General features: G+C 35.1%; 2 protein-coding genes across 4 annotated transcripts; one reads left to right on the forward strand and one right to left on the reverse strand.

The window, feature by feature from the left end:
• Nucleotides 1-1973: 1973 nt before the first annotated feature.
• On the reverse strand, nucleotides 1974-21750 carry LOC131145099 (histone-lysine N-methyltransferase SUVR3). Of its 3 annotated transcripts, none has more exons than XM_058094180.1 (3): nucleotides 21085-21750; nucleotides 11847-12244; nucleotides 1974-2865 (listed from the first exon to the last, which is right to left on the reverse strand). In XM_058094180.1, the coding sequence occupies exons 1-2, from the start codon at nucleotides 21746-21748 to the stop codon at nucleotides 11856-11858; spliced, it is 1053 nt and encodes a 350-aa protein (XP_057950163.1). In that variant the 5' UTR covers nucleotides 21749-21750; the 3' UTR covers nucleotides 1974-2865; nucleotides 11847-11855. The 3 variants fall into 3 exon arrangements, with proteins under 3 accessions (XP_057950163.1, XP_057950164.1, XP_057950165.1); XM_058094181.1 differs by lacking the exon at nucleotides 1974-2865 and adding an exon at nucleotides 2877-3361; XM_058094182.1 differs by lacking the exon at nucleotides 1974-2865 and adding an exon at nucleotides 4799-4815.
• Nucleotides 2407-3671, forward strand: LOC131145100 (LOB domain-containing protein 20). The gene is made up of 2 exons (XM_058094183.1): nucleotides 2407-2829; nucleotides 3105-3671. The coding sequence occupies exons 1-2, from the start codon at nucleotides 2407-2409 to the stop codon at nucleotides 3444-3446; spliced, it is 765 nt and encodes a 254-aa protein (XP_057950166.1). The 3' UTR covers nucleotides 3447-3671.
• Nucleotides 21751-22129: the final 379 nt, after the last annotated feature.

The following is a 22129-nucleotide window of genomic DNA, read 5'->3' on the forward strand; positions in this document are numbered from 1 at the left end:
TTCCTTGTGGACATTTGGGATATTGTCCGTATTTCTTCTTGAACGATTCCTTGACATCTTCTCTTACCCTACTGGGTCTAAGATATCTTTTTTCTAGGTTTTTCTGCCCTTTTCTAGAGCTCTTTCTCTTCCCATATTTCTTCCAAGTCTTTCCTTTGACTTTGGATACTTTAGTTTTCTTATGGCAAACTCCATCTACACAACTAGTTTTTACTCTTTCTGAGTATTTAGTTGGTCTCTGGTTACATCCATATCTTCCTGCTACCCCACTTATCTTGGCACAACAATCTAAATTCATATAAGACATGTTTCTTATATCCTGAAACATATGCCTCTGCATACAATAAAGTCTTATCATTTGTCTTACTGTTTCTGCTCTGACTCCGAGAGTATCTGATACTTCTGTATCTCTCTCTAGTATCTGCTTAACAGCTTGTTTTACCACTTCTGGCCAACTACCGGGTAATTTATTGATAAAGACTTCTTTTGCATACGCTTGATCTTGTGGTCCGAGCTTATAATACCAATGCTGGTATTCACAAAGAAACTCCTCAAAGTAACACATGTCACAGATCTGAATTTTTGTGAGAGCCATCCTGGCCTTCTCAACTAGCTCGTCCCCTCTATCAACTAGCGAATATCCTACAAACTCTTGTTTGAGGAAATCAGCTATGATAGCAATTACTTTATCTGGAGTTTTGATGGTGTTAATAATGATGGTACTCACGTCTAAGTTCCTTTGAAGTATTTCCCAAAAATCTCCAGCATTTCCTCTCAGTGTGGCTACTGCAAATTTATATGCTTGCTCCACTGACCAAGATTCAATTCCTCTGCTAAGGATATGATATCTAATATCCATAGCCCAATCATCAATTGCAACTACGGGATCCTTCTCGCAATTAAGTCTAATGATGGTTCCGTTCTGGGGTACTCCCTCTGGAACACTCGTCCTTGGTCTAAATTCCTCCTGAATTCTTCCTGGGTAATTTAAAACAAACTCTTGCTGTTTGGTCGTGGTTTGGAACATTTCTTTGAAAGATAACTTCTTTCGCTCCCACGGGTGCGGTTTCATTCTTAGGGGCTGCCATACTGGCTTAGCATCCCAAGATGAAACTTCTAGAAAACTTACTGGTACTGTTTCCCTAAAACTTGATGGTCTTGCTCCTGCAGTTCCACCTCTTGCTGAACCCTTACTAGTTAAGGGACAATACTAAATCAAATTATTTTATATATTGTCAGCCCATGGGTTTGGTGCCGACAGGTGGGTCCTTGTGGAGGGATGAGCAAGAGTTCCCATGTAAAACAAAAAAAAACAAAAAAACCAAAAAGAGAATTGAAGAGTACATTCTAGAAAGTCCTTTTTCCGTCTCTTAATTATTATACAACAAACTATGCAAAAGTTGTGTTCTGCCTTTAAGAATGAAATGTAATACCGGGAACAGTTTTAAATGGTATGGTTACCCACGGCATGACATTCCCATTGAATAACTTGATGAACAGACATTGTTCAATACTTTTTAATAATAATAATAATAATAATAAATAAATAAATAAATAAATAAAACAAAATATCAAATCAAGGACAAATAATTTGATTTGACACCATTAAATTTTTTTTAATCATATTTGACAGAGTAAATATAATGTGAAATAAATTTTCTTTTAAATTTTTTTTTTATATTTTCTCGAATAAAATATTTAATCCAAATATACCTATAACACTGTATTTTCTTTTCATACATTGAATATTTATTATTGGCCATAGAATGTAACATGCATGTGGCTAGACATTAGATATCTTCTTACCTTGAAAGGAAATAGAAAACATGAAATGAAAGACCAAGTACCTCTCATTTTGTACCAAAGGTCTAATATGCCTCCAATAGAACAGAAAAACTAATAAATTCAAACTGTCTTGCCATTAAAAAATCAAATATTTCATTTTAAAAAATCTCAATGACCAAAACTTAAAATATATAAATATATATATATATATATATTTGGAAAGAAATTAACGTATGCAGCCTCCGCCCATTGGACCTATTCTAAATAAATAAAAAGAGAAGGACACATTAAAATTATGAGATTGCTTGGAAAACGAAAAGGAAAGAAAAAGGAGGTGGATAGTGTGGAGGGAGGGGGTGCTTCCTTGTGATGGTATTGACGCAAAAGCACGCATGGTACCCCACCAAGCGTCCCACACGCCACGGGCAGCACAAATCTTGTGCCTTCCCCCTCGTTGCAACCATTTTCAAGTGGACACAACTATTATATTACCCCAAGCTATATAATAATCCCATACCACCTCCAAACCTGCCTCCGCAGCACCATCGCTTCTCTCTTATCAGCCCTAACGTCTCCCTCTTTCTCTCACGGGACTAACGTGCATGCCTCGTACATGCCGCCATGCTCTCCTATATATACATATATATAAGCACCACCTCACTCTCTGCTTCCTCACCTCCTTCCATGGCCGAGCCACCACGCGAGAGCCGCCGCAAAGGAACTACCACCAAGCAACCCGCTGTTCTTGGGGATGCTGAGGCGACCGCAGCACCATCAACTGCTCCCTGTGGGGCATGCAAATTCTTGAGGAGGAGGTGCATAAGCGGGTGCATCTTTGCTCCGCACTTTGGGTCAGACCAGGGTGCAGCAAGGTTTGCGGCGGTGCACAAGGTGTTCGGAGCAAGCAACGTGTCCAAGCTCTTATTGCACATTCCTATGAGCCGCCGGCATGATGCAGTCGTTACCATCTCATATGAAGCTCAGGCAAGGCTGTCTGATCCTGTGTATGGTTGTGTGTCTACTGTAGTTGCTCTAAAACAACAGGTTTGATCAATCTCCATACTTGCTGCCAAAGAAAAACTGAATATTCAAAAGAAAAGTGCAATTTTAATGAAATGCTATTCTTCCCTCACATAAGGACGCAATGGAAATCTAGAACAAGTTATACCCACATGTTTTCTCAAAACATAAATTCAGGAAAAAAGAGGATTTTTTTTTATCAACCATAAAGTTCTACTTCTTAAAACAATGATATTGACCTGAACGAGGTATTTGTACAATGAAGAATAGTTGTGATAAAGCACTTGTGAGATTTGCAGGTCGCAGCACTGCAAGCAGAGTTGGCAATGGTGCAGACACAGCTGATAAGCAGTAGATTGGCAGTGGCTGATGCCCTCCAAAGTTCGCAGCAACAGCAGCAGCTCATTGCAGTTATGCAGCCAGCATATTCCAACAATTCCTCAGCTTCAAACAATGACTTTGTCAACATTAACACGAGCAGCTTCACTACTAATTTGGAAATTTCAACAGAGGCTGTGGACCCTTCATCTCACACCACTCTCGAGCCTCTTCAATTCTGTCAACAATCCCAAGATGAGGAAGACGAGAAAGAGAGTCAGAATCCAATCACTTTTGCCAATCAAATATTTCACCCCCGATAACTTCGAAAAACTGTAACTGTAATGCCCATGAGTGCTCTCTAACCTAGCTGCATGTACAAGCCCACCACTTATTCAACAGGTCTTCCCTATCTGATGCAGAAAGCCTTTTTTTCATTTTGTTTCTCCATGCCAGTGTTTTTTTGTCAATGAAAACTCAAATAGAAATTCCGTTAAATGAATAGAAAAAGGAACTTGGCAACAGGTCCTCAATCTATTACCAACTTGTCAATTCAACTCCATGTTGTCATACCTTTTCTCACGTTTTTTCAGCTATCAAATGGAACATGAAAAGATCCTGGACACACACAGACATGCGATTTAATTTCCCTTGTTTTAAAATGAAAACAACCATCTTCATGTCGTTGTTTTCAAAATAAATCCTCTGCCAGAGCTGCCACCATTCAGCATGGCGAACTACAAACATCTGAATCCACCACAACATCAGTGTAGAACATTTCACCTTCATTTTCCTCAATTTTCAAGCCTCATCTTGTACACTTGGCTCCTGTCTTTTTCTATCCCAAGATGCAGATTGGATATAGGTGGGCACCGCCTTGAAAGAATGTTCAATTCAGTATAATGGCTGCTGAAGCAACTTCATCTCTCCTTACTGTCAGAGCTTAAATCAGATGAATTGAACCAGGTGAAGCTTCAACAATCTGGCTTTGCATCTTGACCTCTTCAAACACTTGTAATCTTCCACCATCATGCTACCTTAGTTGAGGTTTCACAAACTGCTTACAAAGCTCGTCTTGGTAAGTTATTAAGGGGCAAAGCATCGCCCTCCTTTCTTCCTAAGCACCACCAACCTTTCTTCCTAAGCACCAATTGGTGGTTGACCCAATGTCCTATCTTCAATGACATACACCAAATGTTTGCATGAGAGTCATCAGTTTCAATCTCTGTGAACTGAACACGCATCTTGTCCAACATCTCAACACTAATAAAAAACTCCTCAGTTGCAGATATAAGCATATGCTGTTGGATCGAGTGTTCCATCAAAATCTGGCAAATCTACCGTCACCTTTTTGCAATATTCCTAGCAGTGTCATAAGCCTCAAGGCATACTCTCCAGAAAATTCCTATTTTATTTTAGGAAAGGCGTTTGTCATATTTGCACATGCCTTTTAGCCCCCTGGCAGCTGATCCACTTGATTCCTTCTCATTCTGCATCTGTCTCCTCATTAGCATTGCCTCCATATGATTCTTAAATCATTTTTGGCCAGAGTAACCTCTTGTTTGATAACCATTTATTCAAGATCACCCACATACTTGGGCAATGCAATTGCAATTTATCCCTTTGATAGATAATCAGTTAAGTCTCCATTTGAAACCTTCCCATATGCATAGAGAGCGCTGAATCTTAACTCTGATACCAATATGACACGCAGGATCTTTTACAAACAGTACTATGTTTGCCATTTAGGCATTGAGATTTGTAAGTTAATAAACAAATAGCCATGGGAATTAGTTTGGGCAACAGTTTTGGCTTAGGGGATGAGTATATTTGTGGTAAGGACTGGGATTAGATGCACAGGTAGCAAGTTGCAAAGTATTATAGGGAGAAATAAAGGAAAGAGGAAAAAATTACTCAGAAGAAGAAGAAGAAGAAGACAGTGTGTGTGTGTTTGTGTGTGAGAGAGAGAGAGAGAGAGAGAGAGAGAGAGAGAGAGAGAGAGAGAGAGGGTCTAACATAAGAAAAGGGACAGAAATGGAAAGGAAATGCAGACTGGATCTTTTCCTGATCTACTCAGAAAGGGAAGACCATCTGCAGGACACTATTAAAAAAAGAAAATGGATGTGTGTGTCTGTGAGAGAGAGAGAGAGAGAGAGAGAGAGAGAGAGAGAGAGAGAAGGGGGGGAGGATCCAACATGAGGAAAGGGACAGATGGAAAGGAAATGCAGACTGGATCTTTTCCTGCACTCAGATAGGGAGGACAGTCTGCAGGGCACTTTTAAAAAAGACAATCACATCTAGGGTTCCTAAGCATTCTTAGTAAGGAGAAGACAACGGCAACCCCTAACATGAAAGTGTTAATAACACCCAATAGGATAATAATAACATCCAACATAGGATGATTAAACAAATAGAAGACAAATGCAAGCAGCAATAATAGAATCAAGGATGTATTGGCAATCAAGCTTTGATACCATGTTAGATCACCACCTAGCTTAAAACCTAAATGTTGGTTTCTAGGCCCACCCTGCATACATATCTTAAGCCTTGATGAGCAGAAATCTGAAACACTTCTAATTCATTCTGTTATTTTAAAAGATAGAGATCTATACACTCCCTTTATTTAAGGATCATATCCTTAATAACAAAGCAAACTCAATGGCAAGTTTCAAGTTCCCATGCAGTAAAACTAGTAGTTCCTAGATAGCTATGACTCTCAAAGACATTATAACATGATGCCAAGTAAAGCTGACTAAGGGACTGTTTGGTATCATTATGTTTTTAATTTTTTGCTTTTGTTGTTGTACACTAAAGAAACAGATTATCAAGGTGTTTGTCTATGTTACTAGTTTCCTGTTTTAGCTGATTTTTGAAAAAAAAAAAAAAAAAAACACTAAAGACCAGATTTTATGGCTTTCATTTATTTTGCCAACTTGTTGCCAATATATTTTAATATCCAAATATAACTTTTCTCAATTAAAATCATTCATTTTATACGTAAGTTTCTCAATTTTTTTAAAAAAAAATAACAACAATTGCAATGTCCAATAAGATTGTTCTTGTAGAACTAAACATGAGCTTTGAATTATAACAATTTATAATTATATTATAATATTTTAAATTGTCACTTTTTTGTATTTTTAGTTTAATCATATTTTTAATTGTTAGCTAATTCAAAGGAAAAAGGAAAAAAATGAGCATTTATTTAATCAAGTTTTTTAGTCTGTTTTAGTTTTAGAAATAGTTACCAAACATGTTGGTTTTGATTTTCAGTTTTTTTTTACGGTTTTCGCTTTCATAATTTCAAACAGAGATACCAAACAATCCCTAAATTAGACTCGCAGTAACAATAAATATGATTAATGACACCCAAAAGCATTTGTATGTTGCCAAAATATCCATTGCTTTTAAAATATATAGGAACTTCGAACCCAAAAAAAAATTTACTTAGGAGTTAAGAAGCCTTAGAAGAGTTCAAACCCTGAATCTTGCCAAATAATTATATTAGCCTTCAACTTTGGATTGCCCCTTCTATTTTAATAATTTCCAAACCTTGCCAGCATGTAATACGCTCTTGCAGTAGTTCTCACTGATTAAACTAACTCTCAACAATGCAAAGGTAGCGTTGCTTCACAGCTGGAATTGGAATCAAAATTGGAATGCATAGGAATCAAAAATAGACGATAAATTCCTTCCACATAAAAGCGGAATTGGTATTAAATTAGTGTTTGGTATATAAAAGCATAAGAAAGAAAGTCGATATGATTTATTAATTATGCCAATGCATAGAACAAAAAAACTTATGTGATTTGATATAAAATAGTAATATCATAAATCAATTATTATTCTATAATTATATTTAATTAATTTCTATGAATTTCATTATTATCATGTACTTTATTACATTTTTCTTATTATTTTTTGTTAAGATTTATTGTCATTCTATTTTTCTATAAGTACTATATTATTAATGTTACATTTATCTTATATATTATTGTGTAAATTGTCAAATATAAATTACAGTATAAGATTTTGTATTGTTATAATATAGCTTATTAGTTAATGTAAAATAATAATATAATAAAAAAGAACTATAGCACAATAATAGCATTATATTTTATTATACTTAGTATTATATATTGTATATCATATTATTAATAAATATTTATAATTAATGATATTAATAAACTAATATCAATATAATATTTTATTTTATTTTAAGATTTAACATAAAATTATAATATAATTAAATCATTAATCATACCGCAATTATACCATTGTGTTTTATTATATAATAGCATTATATTATTCATATATACTATAGGATCATAATAATAGTAGTAGTAATTGTTGTTGCTGTTAATAGTATAAATATAAAAGACAGGATAGCTCTAGGCCTAGAGATGATAAAAGACATTAATTCGTATGCTCCCATACTAGGGTTAGTAGAAAATCTTCATAGACAATTTTTGGAGAATATGGATGGTATACAAGGGATACCAAGGTCTGAAAAAACATTCATAGGAATTGATTTGAATGGATACATTGGAAAGGACAATTAGGTTATAATAGGATACATGGAGGCCATGGATATGGAGACAAAAGTGAGTCTGGTTATGCGAATTCAGATTTTGTCACGTCTTACGATTTGGTTATTGAATACTTGTTCTAGAAAAAGAGAAGAATAGATGATAACTTTCAAGAGTGGGCAAAATTAAAGTCAAGTAGATTTCTTCTTAACTAGGAAGGGAGATCACTTACCATGTAAGGATGATGAAGTAATTACCATGTGAAAAATGAAAGTTTGACCACACAACAAAGAGTCCTAGTGTTAGATATATAGTAAAAAATGGAAGAGTGAGCAACATAAATCAACACAAGGCTAGGTGGTGTAGCCTGAAGGGAGAAAATATAGTAAATTTCAGAGATAAAATTATCAAAGAGGGTGATTGGACAATAGGGACTAAGGTAAGATGCAAATAGTCTATGGAATATGATGGCTAAGTCTATCATAAATATAGCAAAAAAGATTTTATGAGAATCTAAAGAAAGATTCTTAGACAATAAAGAAAATTGGTGGTGGGATCAAGATGCTCAAAAAGTCATAAGACAAAGGAAACTAATATAAAACATGGCAAAATTGTAGAAATATAAAAACCTTGAAAAGTTTAAAGAGAGAAGAAAAAATACTAAAAAGGTCATTGGTGAAACTAAACATAAAGCCTATGATACTTTATATGCTAGACTAGAAACAAAAGGGAAAGAGACAAATATAAACTTGCTAGAGTTATGGAAAGAAAGTGCAAAGATTTAGATAATATAAAATGTATAAAAGACGATGATAATGTCTTGATTAAAGAAGAAGACATAAAAGAGAGGTGGCGGAAATACCTTAATAAGTTGTATAACGAAAGCCAAATTGAAAGCTTGAACATAAAAAAAAGTGACAAATGAGGAAAAGACTAATAATATGAGATTTATTTGCAAAATTAGTCATTGAAGTTGAGATGACTTTAGAAAAGATGAAAAGTGGCAAATATATAGAACCCGATAACATCCCAATTGAAGTTTGGAAATGTTTAGGGGAAAATAGAAATATATGGTTAACTATTCTATTCAAAACTATTACGAAAACCAAGAAAATGCCGGAGGAATGAAGGAAAAGCATGTTAATACTTATATACAAAAACAAAGGCCATATTCAAATAACTATTGAGAAATTAAGCTCATGATTCATATGATGAAACTGTAGGAAGGGTAAATGAATAAAGAATAAGACTAGAAACGAGAATTTCAGATAATCAATTTGGTTTTATGTCTAAAATATTGACAACAAAAGTTATTTATCTTTTAAGAAGATGAAGGAGAAGTTTAGGGAAAAACAAAAGGGACTTGCATATGGTTTTTATTGACCTAAAGAAAACCTATGATAGAGTACCTAAGGAAGCACTTTGGTGGGTTTTAAAGAAGTATGCAGAAAATATACTAAGATCACTGAGGATATGTGTGATAGAGTAATGACTAGTGTTAGGACTGCTGGAGAAGAGTCTAGAAAATTTCCAATCACAATAGGTATACATCAAGGGTCTACTATGAGCCCTTATCTTCTCTCTTTAGTAATTGATGAACTTATTCAAAATGAGACCCCTTTATGTATGTTATTTGCAGATGATATAGTCTTGATTGATGAAAATAGGAGTAGAGCGGAATCTAGGTTAGAAATATAGAGAACAACTTTAGAGTCTAAAAGTTTTAGGATAAGTACAACTAAGACAGAATATATAAAATATAATTTTAGTAACACAAGGAGGAATACTGGAGATAAGATTAAATTTAATAGTCAAGAAATTAACAATACTAGTAGATTTCAATATCTTCAATCCATTTTGCAAGCAGAATGAGAAATTGAAGAAAATGTAATGCACATAGTTAAAGTAGGTTGGGTAAAATGGAGGACCACATTGGATGTGCTGTGTGATCATAGAATACCCATAAAATTAAAAAGGAAAGTTCTATAAGAAGGCTATAAGACTAGTCATGCTTTATGAATCAGAATCGGACAACTACGAAACAATATGTGTAAAAAGTAAAAGTTGTTGAAATACAAAGGTAGATGAGTGGTATAACATTAAAAAATAAATTAAAGAACGAACATATCCATAATAAACTAGGAATAGCACAAGCAGATGACAAGATAAGGGAGGGGCAGCTTAAATGGCTTGGGCATTTGAAACACAAGCCAAGCAATGCACCTATGAGGAGTGGGCTAGTTTTGTTTCTAGTATTGAAACGAATAGTTGTAGACCTAAAATAACTTGGAATGAAATAGTGAGGAAGGAATTAATAGCTCTTAAGCTAGCTGAGGAAAATGCCATCAATTGGTTGAATAGAAGGAAAAGGATTCATGCCCTCACCAAGTCTGACTTAAGGCTTCTTGTTGTTGTTGCTGTCATCATCACTACTACATCTAATACTGCTACTAGTCAACATAGAACTATTACTACTAGTTGGGATAATGACAACATAGACATTTTATATTTATAATAATAATTATTATTTAATTATTAAATTTTATTATTATATATTTATAATTAATGATAATATTATTATATATTTATATTCAATAATATCATAATAGTAATATATTATTTTTCTTACTGTTTTTTTATCAGTAAAAAGAATTAAATTTAGCAAAGCATCAAGGGGATGCCAACCTATGGTACAAAACATCAACCACTATTTAGAGTGTCACAAACATCAAGTATTACATTATGATGATGAACAATTTTCCAACTAGCCAGTTGGAGTTTTTCTTACTATGTAATACATAATATAAATACTTACAATTTTATACAATTTTAAATTATAATATACAATATATTATATTATAATATGTACATATATGAACATATTTATGTAAATACTTGTGTATGTAAATATGATTATGTATACAGATATATATATATATATATATATATATATATATATATATGAATGGTGCACACGTTAATATTATACTTCTAAATTTCTTATGGTTCTAGCCAAAATCAAATTCAATTCTAGACTAAGAGGTGGGAATCAAAATGTGGGCTAAAGGGGCAATTTGATCCTCCATGGAAAAGAAATGGAATCAATCATTCCAAATTCAATTCTTGAAGCAGGTCCCAAATTACCAAATGCAACATAAAAATGGGTAATGAAAACATTTCTATGAACTCAAAAGTGCTGAAATAGCCCTTGCTTTTAAAATATAAAGAAACTGTGAATTCAAAAAAACAAAAAAAAGATCTTAAGAAGCCTTAGGCAAGTTCAAAAGCTGAATCTTGCCAACCAATTGTATTAACCTTTGAATTTGGATTGCCCCTTCTATTTTAACACTTCCCACACTGGCAAACCGCCCTAGCATGTACTTTGCATTTTGCAATAGGTCTTGTATAACAAGTTTGGTCCACAAAATATATATATAGTCCACAAAATATATATAGTCCAGCTCTCTCTCACTCCGTAGAGTTATATTGGCTGTCACACAACTCATAATCCAATCTGCAAGCCATGGGAAAAAAGCACAAATGAATTCCCCAACAAACAGCAACAAGCTTTCTTTCCTTTCGTCATCTTAACCAGGACAGGAGGGGATAACTCTGAGGTACCTTCCTAAGGTGCCATCAAATTTAATAAATACACCCTAATACTGCTTTTCATCGGTCAGTTCTGCCCAACAAAAATGCCAGCATGCCCAACCACATCATAAACTAGATTCAAACCAAACTATTATAGGGAATCCACAAATTTATGGCCATAAAGGCCTGTAATTATGTGCTCACTATTATCACATGAAGGCAATCAGAATAAGTAGTGCATTTATGCTCAATACATCAAATTAGAATTCTTTTCATTATCAAACTCAGAGCTGAAAAAAATCACTACGAACAAAGTGACTCACTAGTTCATACCCTATATTTGGAGCCAATACAGTTTAAAGTACAAAGGTATGGTACAACTGCTAACTGAGCACTAATTTATTTATGATTGGCGACAGAGCTATCACTTAACAAATCCAGAATAGATTAGCGACAATGGTGAGCATAATGTAATGCCTTCAACCAGGTAGTACAACAAATGACATGGAGCCATTTCAAATGCTACATAGAACCTAACTGAATGATCCTTAAATCAAGAATGGCAAACAAAAGATATCTTAAATAACAGAAATGCCTGATTACCTGCTGCAATCAAGTATTCTCTGAAGGCAAAAATCCAAAACAAGATGGGCTGCCACAGAAGCACCGGAAGCTCTTCAGCCTGGTATGGACAAGCCCATAGCTAAAAGTGAGCTCTTCGTGTTCTTGTATTTCTCTGGTTGCAAAGAAGCAAATGCGAGGTAGCAAAACTCCCAAGCTCCTCACCAATCTAGTTGAAAGATTTCCACCATCACACGAATGATTGATAAATCTTGCAACATTTCCAACTCTTGTGGCATCAACATTTATCCTCATACATGCTCTGCCAGATGGAAGATGCTCCCTCACAACCATAAGAGCGGAACAACATCGGCCACCTGCTGCAAGTTCATCATACATTTGCTGCCGTATCCTTGCTTCATTGGTAGTGAGGAGTTCGCCTATTCAATAGAATTTCATATAGAGAGTAAAGCATTCAGTGGATTGTCTGAACAAAACACACACACATGCACACACACACAGACATAGGTGGGTATTTGCACAAAGTCAATTCCACATAGTGGAATATTTGAACACGATTCAATTCCAACTTTTTTTTCCAAAAGAAATGTATTAAGATAGAGAAAAGATACAATTATAACCTAGGAGAGAACAAGAGATTCTCATAGCATAAAAACCAAAAGAAGCGGAGCAAATATGAGAGAAAAAAAGAAACTGAAAATAAAAAAAACTAACTAACTAACTAACTAACTAAAAATAGGCACCGATAGTTTAATTAAGAAACCCCCTCTTTAAGTGCAAAAAAAAAAAAAACTAACTAACTAAAAATAGCCAACTCTGATAGTCTAATTAAGAAACCCCCTCTTTAAGTGCTTCCCTTTGTAACTAATAATAATCTTTCTAGTTCCCGTTTACTTTGGTCACTTTTCCTTTTTCCCCATCCAATCAAACTTCATATCCCCCAGCTACAAACCCATATTATTCAGAAGTTTTTGAGCACCAACATCCTGCACACTGACCTCCTCCACAGGAGTAGAAAATAACCAATCCCTACATTGATCAATCACAGCCAAAATGCACACAAACTCCCGTCCTCAAAAATAGCTATATCCTCCAAACCTTCTAGCAGAGGAGCATAGGAAAAATTCCTAAGTGCGTCAGAAGAGTGAAAAAAATAACCAATTTTTTTTTGTAAATGATAACAATTGTCCACTATCACATGTGAAATCACCACCATACTCACACTCACATTCCTCATCTGAGATATCTGCTCATTTTTTTACTTCTGAAAAACGATTTCCTTTAACACAATCATGCTTAGAACAATTCTGAGATTCCTCAACATAAAAATTTCCCGCATCATTTATTTTTTAAAAAATTTACCTCCTCACATGTTGGAATTCATACAATTATTAACAAGCAAGCTTTTCTTACTCGCGTAGACACCTTCATATCCACAGCCTTTTTACATTCTTCTTCATCTTCATCCTTGCTTTTACCAGAAATATTCATCTCCTGTGTAGATGAACTATCACCAAAACATTTCCCATTCTGGCCTCAACCGACTGCAAAAGATTCTGGCCTCCAGCTGATTGCAGGAGATTCTGGTCAGCAACTGGTTGCAGCTCCTGATTCCCAAGAATTTCCTCCCATTACTCCTTCACCCCTAGACTAACAATCCTGCTCCTTTTCTAAATTTCAAATCACTTTTTAAAAAAAATATGTTAAAGAGAAAAATAAACTAAATAATAAATAGGTGTTATTAACTCAAATATGTTAAGCTATTAATTAGAAAATAATAAATGAGTGCTGTTCTAAAAAGAAAAATGTCTCATTTTTGTTGAAATTTTAAAGAAAACTTTAAAATAAATATATTATACATTTTTTAACGGGTAAATGGGTGGGTTTAGGTTTATGATTTACTCACCCATTTATAAATGGGTCAACCCAAATCCAACCATTTAAGCCCCATCCATTTATAACCCAAACCTAAGTACGCAAGCTGGCAACCTATATTGCTACCCATAGCAAACTCCCTGTTGTAGATGACATAGAACATTCAGCTAGGCACCCTAATGACTTCCCATATTCAGTAGGATCAGCCCATGGTATTCTTCATACTCCAAGAGTTCCTCTAGCACCTAACAATATGAATCAGGCTCCAAAACAAACCGGTAGACCAATTCAGCCCCTCCAGCTTCAGGTCAATCCATAGTCTAGATTTGAGGAAGCTAACTCTAAGGAGTTTAATGATGTAGGGTACCAACCTACCTAACCCTAGGCATGCTCCACATTCCCCTAGGAAAAATTGGGAGAACTACGGAGATGCTTCAAAAAGGATCAAGGTAGATGTGCGTGCCTATGATGGGAAATAAGACCCAATTCCTCTTTAGAGGATTAGCAAGGATTGAGGATTTCTTTAATGGGTATGCTATACTAGGCGAGGATAAAGTTGGTTTGCCAAGATGAAATGTGTACAACCAACAAAGAAGTATTGAAAACTATGTAACAAATCCTAGAACGGTTGGGTGAACCACTTATTACTTAGAGGATTGCAATGAGACTATGATTGAAAGAAATGCACCTCCCTCCTTCCTTTAAGAGGTAGTTGTTCAGTGAGCCTTTGAACCACAAACAAACCACTACCATAGCCAGCTATATTGATCGATTCAAGGAGTTGATGCTTAGGAGTGACATTGTTGAGATCATGCCTCACACTGACTAGGTTCATCAAGGGTCTTAAGGAAGATGTTAGGCAAGAGGTTGAAATGTTTTCACCAATCTTTAGAGGCAACTTATCAGAAAGCTCATGCCATTGAAAAGTACTTCAAGATCTCGCGTATCATCTCAAGTGAGTGAGTCTCGTCAGTCCAAATCCTTTCCTCAGTCTAGGTCCACCATCCCTAGTCTAACCCTAGAACGAGTTTTGTGAAGCAAATTGAGTCCCACCATGTCATTCACTGTAGTGGACCTAGTATTCCTCAGGCTAGTAGCTCATATATGTAGTGTCATCATTGCCACACTAGAAATCATATTGATTCCCATTGTCCCTAACGAGCCTTAGCTTTAGAGCATGAAACTAATGACCATTGATCATGAGGATCAAGTTATAGATGCTATAGAGTACTTGAGAAAAGGCGAGCTTGTTGATGATTTTCAGAAGGATGACCCTGCTACTATGGTTAGGTGTGTCTGGTCCACTACCATGGATAGAGAGAAGTGGAAACGGACCACTATTTACCACACATTCATTCATTGTGGAGATAGGACATTGTAAGATAGTTATTGATGAGGGTAGTAGCATGAATATGATCTCCAAGGCTGCTCTAAGGAGACTGAACCTTAAAGGAGAACTACACCCTCATCCTTTTAAGGTGAATTCGGTAAACAAGACAAATCTACTAGTGATCAAGAGGTGTCTTGTATGCATCCAAACGGGAAATTAAAAAGATAGGGTTTATTGTGATGTACTCTGGATTGACGTGGTCCTTGTCCTATTAGGGCAACCATGGTTATTTGATCATGATGTAAACAATCATGGTAGCAAAAAAAGTTACATGTTTAAGCAGAAAGATAATAATATCATCTTGACTCCTTCCACTCCCAATGATCCTAAGTTAAGGAACAAGATAGCCCTTCAAATACAAATTCAACGAAGCATTCAATTTCCATATCATAGGTTTTTTTTTTTTTTTTGAGAGAGAGAGAGAGCTTAGAAAACAAGGGCATTTTAGTAGTCATCGCTCAAGAAGTTACTTCTGAGGATCAAGACTTTTCACTCAAGTATCCACCTCAGGTAGAAGAGTTTCTAGTTGAGTTGTTGTGCCCAGTGAGTTACCTAGTGAGCTACCACTCATGCGAGACCTTCAACATGCCATAGATCCCATTTCAAGTTCACAAACCACAATTACCTAATTTGTCACACTATATGATGAACCCTAAATAGTGCACTAAATTGAATAGGTAGGTAGATGAACTCCTTGACAAGGGCTTTGTAAGACATAGCTGTAGTCGTCATGCAGCACCAACTCTTCTAACTCCAAAAGGATGGATCTTGGAGAATGTGTGTAGATAGTAGATCCATCAACAAGATCACCATCAAGTATAGGCTCCCTATCCTAACTTGAGGATATGCTAGCTTACTCTAGTTGGTACTCCAAGATTGACCTGCACAGTGGGAATCGCCAAATTCGAATTACACTAGGAGATGAGTTTTTGAAAACAGCCTTCAAGAACGAAGATGGTTGATTTGAGTGGTTGGTCATGCCCTTTGGACTCTTCAGCGCTCCTAACACTTTTATGAGGGTTATAACACATGGTTTGCAAACATTCATAGGAACGTTCCCTGTGGTCTATTTCAATGATATACTAGGCTACAATAAACCTAGGAAGGCACACTGGATACATTTCATGAGGTCTTTGTCACTTTGAGGGAAGTGAAGTTGTTTGCTAACCTCAAGAAGTGCATCTTTCTATAGTCTAGTGTGCTCTTTCTTAGTTTTGTAATCTCCAAAGCATGGAACAGCCACAAATCCAAATAAAGTTAGAGCCATTAAAGAGTGGCCTGAGTCAAAACTATTACTAAGGTTCATAGTTTTTTTACGGCCTTGCTACTTTCTATAGGCATGATTCGCAAGGCATTTTTGTACCATTATGGCTCCCATCACTAAGTGTTTGAAGAAAGGGGAATTTCACAGATCCCATCAACCAGTAGAGCTTTTAGAGAGGTCAAACAGAAGATGACTAAAGCATTGTACTTAGGCATATGGACTTTATTAGAGTATTTGAGGTAGCTTGTGAGGCCTCTAGGGTAGGTATAGGTAGGGTCTTGAGTTAGGAGGGACACCCCATAGCAGTTTTCAATGAAAAACTCTTAGATGCTAAACAAAAATACAACACATATGATAAAGAGTTTTATGTTGTAGTGAGATTCCTTCAACATTAGAGATACTACTTGTCACCCCAAGAGTTTGTACTCTTTTTCAACCACCTTACATTGCGGTATCTAAGCTAGCAAAATAAGTTGAGTGTGAAGCATGTTGGTTGGGTAGAGTTCCTCAATGAGTACACCTTTGTTCTTCAGCATCAATCTGGTGTTGAGAATAAAGTGGCTAATAGCTTTTGCAGGTAGTGGTTATTCTCTAGTCTTGAGAGCCAAGGTCATCGTAGAGACTTGTAGATTTCATCATCCATAAGGGATACCTATTTGGAGGTACTATGTTATGCATTCCACATACTTCTTTTAGAGATTTCTAGTTTGGGAATTGCATGTTAGATTAGCTGGTCACTTAAGGGAGGATAAAACCATTGCCTTAGTTGAGGATAGGTTTTATTCAAGGTTTTAAAAACCGGATTGGTAGGCAACCAATCAACCAATGAAGCCATCGAGTCTGTCGAACCAGTGATACATGTGTGTGTATTTATTATTATTATTATTATTATTAGAAGTCATAAAATATAAATTAATACCGATAGATGATTTTTTTTTTCGTACATATCTTTTATTTTTGGTACATCTTTCTGAGACATGATTTGATCCAATTACAATTACTTTGAATTTTTGTGTTTAGGAATAGATTGCATGCCTTTTATATTTAAACTTGTATGGATTTTGTTGAAACTTAATAAAACATTATGTTACATTTAACCCTTATTCACATAAAATTCAAATCCAAAGTTCCAAACATGGATTAAGGAAACTCGGTTAATTCCGAAAAAAGAAAAAATAATTATGAATTTATATATACATATACATGTGTTTATATACGCAACAATTGTATTATATATACTATTTTCATTGGATTAAAGCACACAAGCACCGCCAATGTTGTGTTAAGCACCTTAACCCCCTCTCACTTACCCTGAGGTCTGTGGTTCAAAACAAGGTGGAAACAATTTTCCCCCATCCCCCTTTTTAAATATATAGAAGAGGGTGGGTCAACCCAATCAACTCACTGAGTCTAGCCAATTTAGGCTGAGTTGGCCAAGTTTGACCAAGTTGACACCTATTCATAGAATTTATGGTTCTTTATCATACCTGAACCAATAAAGTGGACGGTTCTTGTCCAACCTGGTTGGATTGGTCGGTTTAGTCAAAGTTTCAAAACCATAGTTTTATTGGCCTTCCTTGAAGAGGAATGTTGCTAGGATAGCGTCTCAGTGTCACACCTGCCAGTTAGCCAAATCTAAGAGGTAGAACACTAGTCTTTATACTCCTTTGCCATTGACACACATACCTTGCAGAGACATAAGTATGGATTTTGTTCTTGGACTCCTCAAAATAGCCTGGGGACGAGATTCCATAATCATTGTTGTTGATGCCTCTATGTGGGTAAATTATTCTTTAAAGAGATCTTAAAATTGCATGAGTTGCCGACCTACAAATTGTTTGATAGGGATATCAAGTTCTCTAGTTACTTTTGGAAGACATTTTAAAAAATGTGTGGGACTCCTTGTTTTCCTCTACTTGCCACCCTCAAACTAATGGTTAGATTGAGGTAGTGAATCATATTCTTGGTGACCTACTTAGGTGTGTCTACTGTTGAGTTTTCTTAAAATAATTCTGTGAACAAGTCCATAGGTAAGATTCTTCTTCCTTCTTCTTCTTCCTCCCTCATCTCTATTCTATTTTGTCCCTAATTCTGTCTCTTTCCCCTATTTATTCTGTTTATGAACCCTCCGTTCTGTCCTGCTGCTGCTGCTTCTTCTTCTTTATCCTCTCCCCTTATTCTCTCTATTTTCTCTCCATTTCTGAAGTCTAATACTTGTTGTACATCACATAGTCAATTTCCAATTTTGAAAGTTCAAAATCATGTAATGATAGAATTTCACATTTTTTTAACATCTCACTAAAAATATCAATTCATTAATTCATTTATTAGAAGGCATATTCAATTGTGTTTCCAACAAGAATTCCATTGCCCAACTTTTCCAATTAAATTGGTATAATTAAACAAGGCCCACTTTAAATTTGTTGGCATAATCAAGGCCCATTACAAGGCACAAACTGACTAGCACAAACTAAACCAAACTGCGTATTTTTTTTATTCGGTTCGGTTCAATTTTAGACCATCATTCAGTTTGATTCATTTCATAAATAATAGGAACCAAATAATTCGATTTAAATGTGGGATTATGCAAAAAACCAACTGAACTAAACTGATTAGACTCCTACTTAGTCATTGTTGGGTCATGTTGAGTGAAAAAGGTGTTTTCGAAATATTTCACACTTTTGATAGTGCAAATTTCAGGAGTACTGTGGTAGGCTATGTTTCATAAGTTTCTATCCTCGATAGTTGCAATTGTCTTCTACTACACCAGTATTTCTTGCACAAACTCACAAGGTCATAACTAAATGCAACATAGTTTACGACTTATCTCAACCACCACTTCCAATTTTTGGTGGTATTATTTTAGGTAAAATATTTCCTATCATATAATATGTAGAACTGCCTGTATTTTACACAAGTTTTATATCCTAATTAGCTTCTTAAGTCATCTTTATTTTCTCAATTCTTTTAAAATTTTATCGTGTGTTGTTCAATCAGCAAATCTCTTTAATTGTATCTTTTAGTATGAAAACCCTAATTTTGATTTCCCCAACTCTCCAAGCTATACCAACAATGCCATCACTTTTATTAGATAACTCAAACCTTGTTGCACTACATTCCTCAAATATCACTATTATACATAAACAGCACATAACTTTTAGGTGCCTTCAAGCAAAAATAAAGAGCATAAAATTGACATGGCCACAATGTTACGCCAACTTTTGTCATTCCATATTAAGAAGGCATTCTTGTCTCAGCATACATATAACCCATGAAGTATGCCAAAAAGAAACATTATTCTGAAATAAAAAATAAAAAAATGACACCAATCTCACTCTACATTTAAATAAGAGGACATTTGTACCCATCTACAAATTGACAATCTCCAATAGAAGCATAAGCCAATTGATGTGTTTCCTTTCTTTGTAATTAGCGCATAATGACAAATACAATGTGCATTTTTTCACAAATATGCATCTTCTCCTGTGATCTTTCAACAGGTCAACTTGTATTCATTAGTGTGGCATTCCTGTTGAAACACATTCAAAAACCATATTGAAACTTGTTTTTACGTGAAGATTGTTTTAGTTCTTTTATTTTCCATTTAAGAGATTAAATTAGTTATTAACACAGATTTATCATTTTTTCGTAGGAAGTCAACTAAAATTAAGTGTAGATAGAATTATAATATTTAACCGTCATTTGAAACTTGTGAGTTTTTTTTTTTTTTTTTTCTTTTTTGAAAAGACCAAGAAATTTTAAGAAGTATCCCTCTAGGGTTATTTGTGTAAATGGAAATTGAACTTTGTTTATGCCACATGCTCATGATCAAACCTAAAAATATATGATGAATTATAAACAACCAAAATTCTAAAAACATCTCCTTAATTTTTTTGACACTTTACACATGCTTTAAACTTACCCAAATATATATATATTGAAATATATTTTTTTTTATATATTCAGTTTTAATTTTCTCAAATACCAATACTGAGGATTTATATAATCTTTAGGCATGTAAGTGTATGTACCTGCTTTATGCTATCTAGTATGTCAAACCTATTTACCAGTTAATAAATTGTAATTCACAAAATATAAACAGCTTCCGTACTTTATGTCTAACAAGTATTTACAATTAAATGAAGAGTCCATCACACATAGTTGAACTAACAAATATTTTCAATTAGTCTAAACAAATATTTTCAAATTACTATGGAAATACTCTTGTATTTCAGGTTTTTTAATTATTTTTTAGTGTTTCTCACATTTGAGAAGGTGAACCAAGTTTTAGGACTTACGTGAGAATGTTAACTATTAATGAGAGCACAAGAATAGGAATTCGGAGACCTCTCAAGCCACAAAAGTATATTTATACACATGTGTGTGTGAATGCGTCTGTGCATTTGGGTGTGAGCGGGTTTGTACGTGCGCGCATGTATATAGTATTGATATGCATCCTTTTCCAAAATTAAAGATCAAAAATTTTTTAGAAAAACAAATAACTAGAGAAAATTAGTATCTTTTCTATTCTCCTCTTCAATCAGTACTTTCTTCACTATCCGGTCCACTTCTCCCCAACCAAACGGGCCCTTAAATTATGTCTGGAAATAAGAATTTTGGGTTTCAAATTTAGATTTGAATTTAGACAACACAATTCCAAATATAAAATATGAACTTCAAACTCGCAAACGTAGAATCAGTGCATTTTGCCCAAATGAAAATTATTATACCTGCATATTCGCATACGAACTGCCCGCACAGAATCAACTGATCAGCGTGTAATCCCCAACCTTTCCTCCAATCTCTAACAATTTTTAATCGAACCGAAATTCCTTTCTGTGTCACCCGATTCCCACACTCCAACCCACAACGACAACTCGGTCCGCACTCGGTAACAATCTCCGAAGAATTCAAACTCGAACACGGGCACGAAAAACCGCCATCTCCCACCTCGTTACACTTTTCACAGTCACAGCCATATGCACTCCCACCCGATTCGGATACCAGACCATCCATGGAGCCCCAATTCACCATACCCAGACCCGAATCCAATGTGGGTCTAATCCCATAGCTGATTCGCCCCCAAGATTGTCGCTGATATCGAGAAAATAAGGGAGAGGTGATTATCTGAGATGGGGTGTAAACGAAGTAAGCGTAGGGATGGCCGTCGACGGTGTTGATGAAAGGGATGGGAAGGTTCTCCAAGGATCTGGAAGCATCAGCGGATCTGCTGATTGTGATGGACTTTGAAATTTCGTACAAGGTTTTGCAGGTTAGGGAGATGGAAGCGAGTTCGGAAGTGTTTAGCCATGGAAGAATGAGATTGGCGCATTGGAGCAGAGCAGGCTTGTCGTTTTTTTCTTCACTATCGTTACGTCTACAGCGTTTCTTCATTCCCGGGCCTAGGTGGGAAAGACGGTCAGTAAGGCTTGCTCTTGGTTTGCCAGCTATGGTTTTTTAAAAGGATATTTTAAAAAATAGCCGCGTATGAAAAGAAGGTTACTACCAGCCTTCCACGACTCCTTTTTTTTTTTTTTTTTTAATTATAAATAAAATTAAAAAAAAAATTAAATTGTATAAAGATATTTTAGAATAATTGTAGGGTTACTTTGAGATAATTATGAGTAGTTATAGGGATAAATTTAACATAATAATAAAGATATTTTCGGATAGCTGTGAATAGTTAAAGAAGTATTTTGAACTAATCATTTATAGTTATACAGATAAATTTGATATTTTTAAAAATGACATCAAACAGAGATTTCTTTTATCTAT

The sequence above is a fragment of the Malania oleifera genome, chromosome 12 (genome assembly GCF_029873635.1).
Source record: "Malania oleifera isolate guangnan ecotype guangnan chromosome 12, ASM2987363v1, whole genome shotgun sequence".
Taxonomy (NCBI): Eukaryota; Viridiplantae; Streptophyta; class Magnoliopsida; order Santalales; family Ximeniaceae; genus Malania; species Malania oleifera.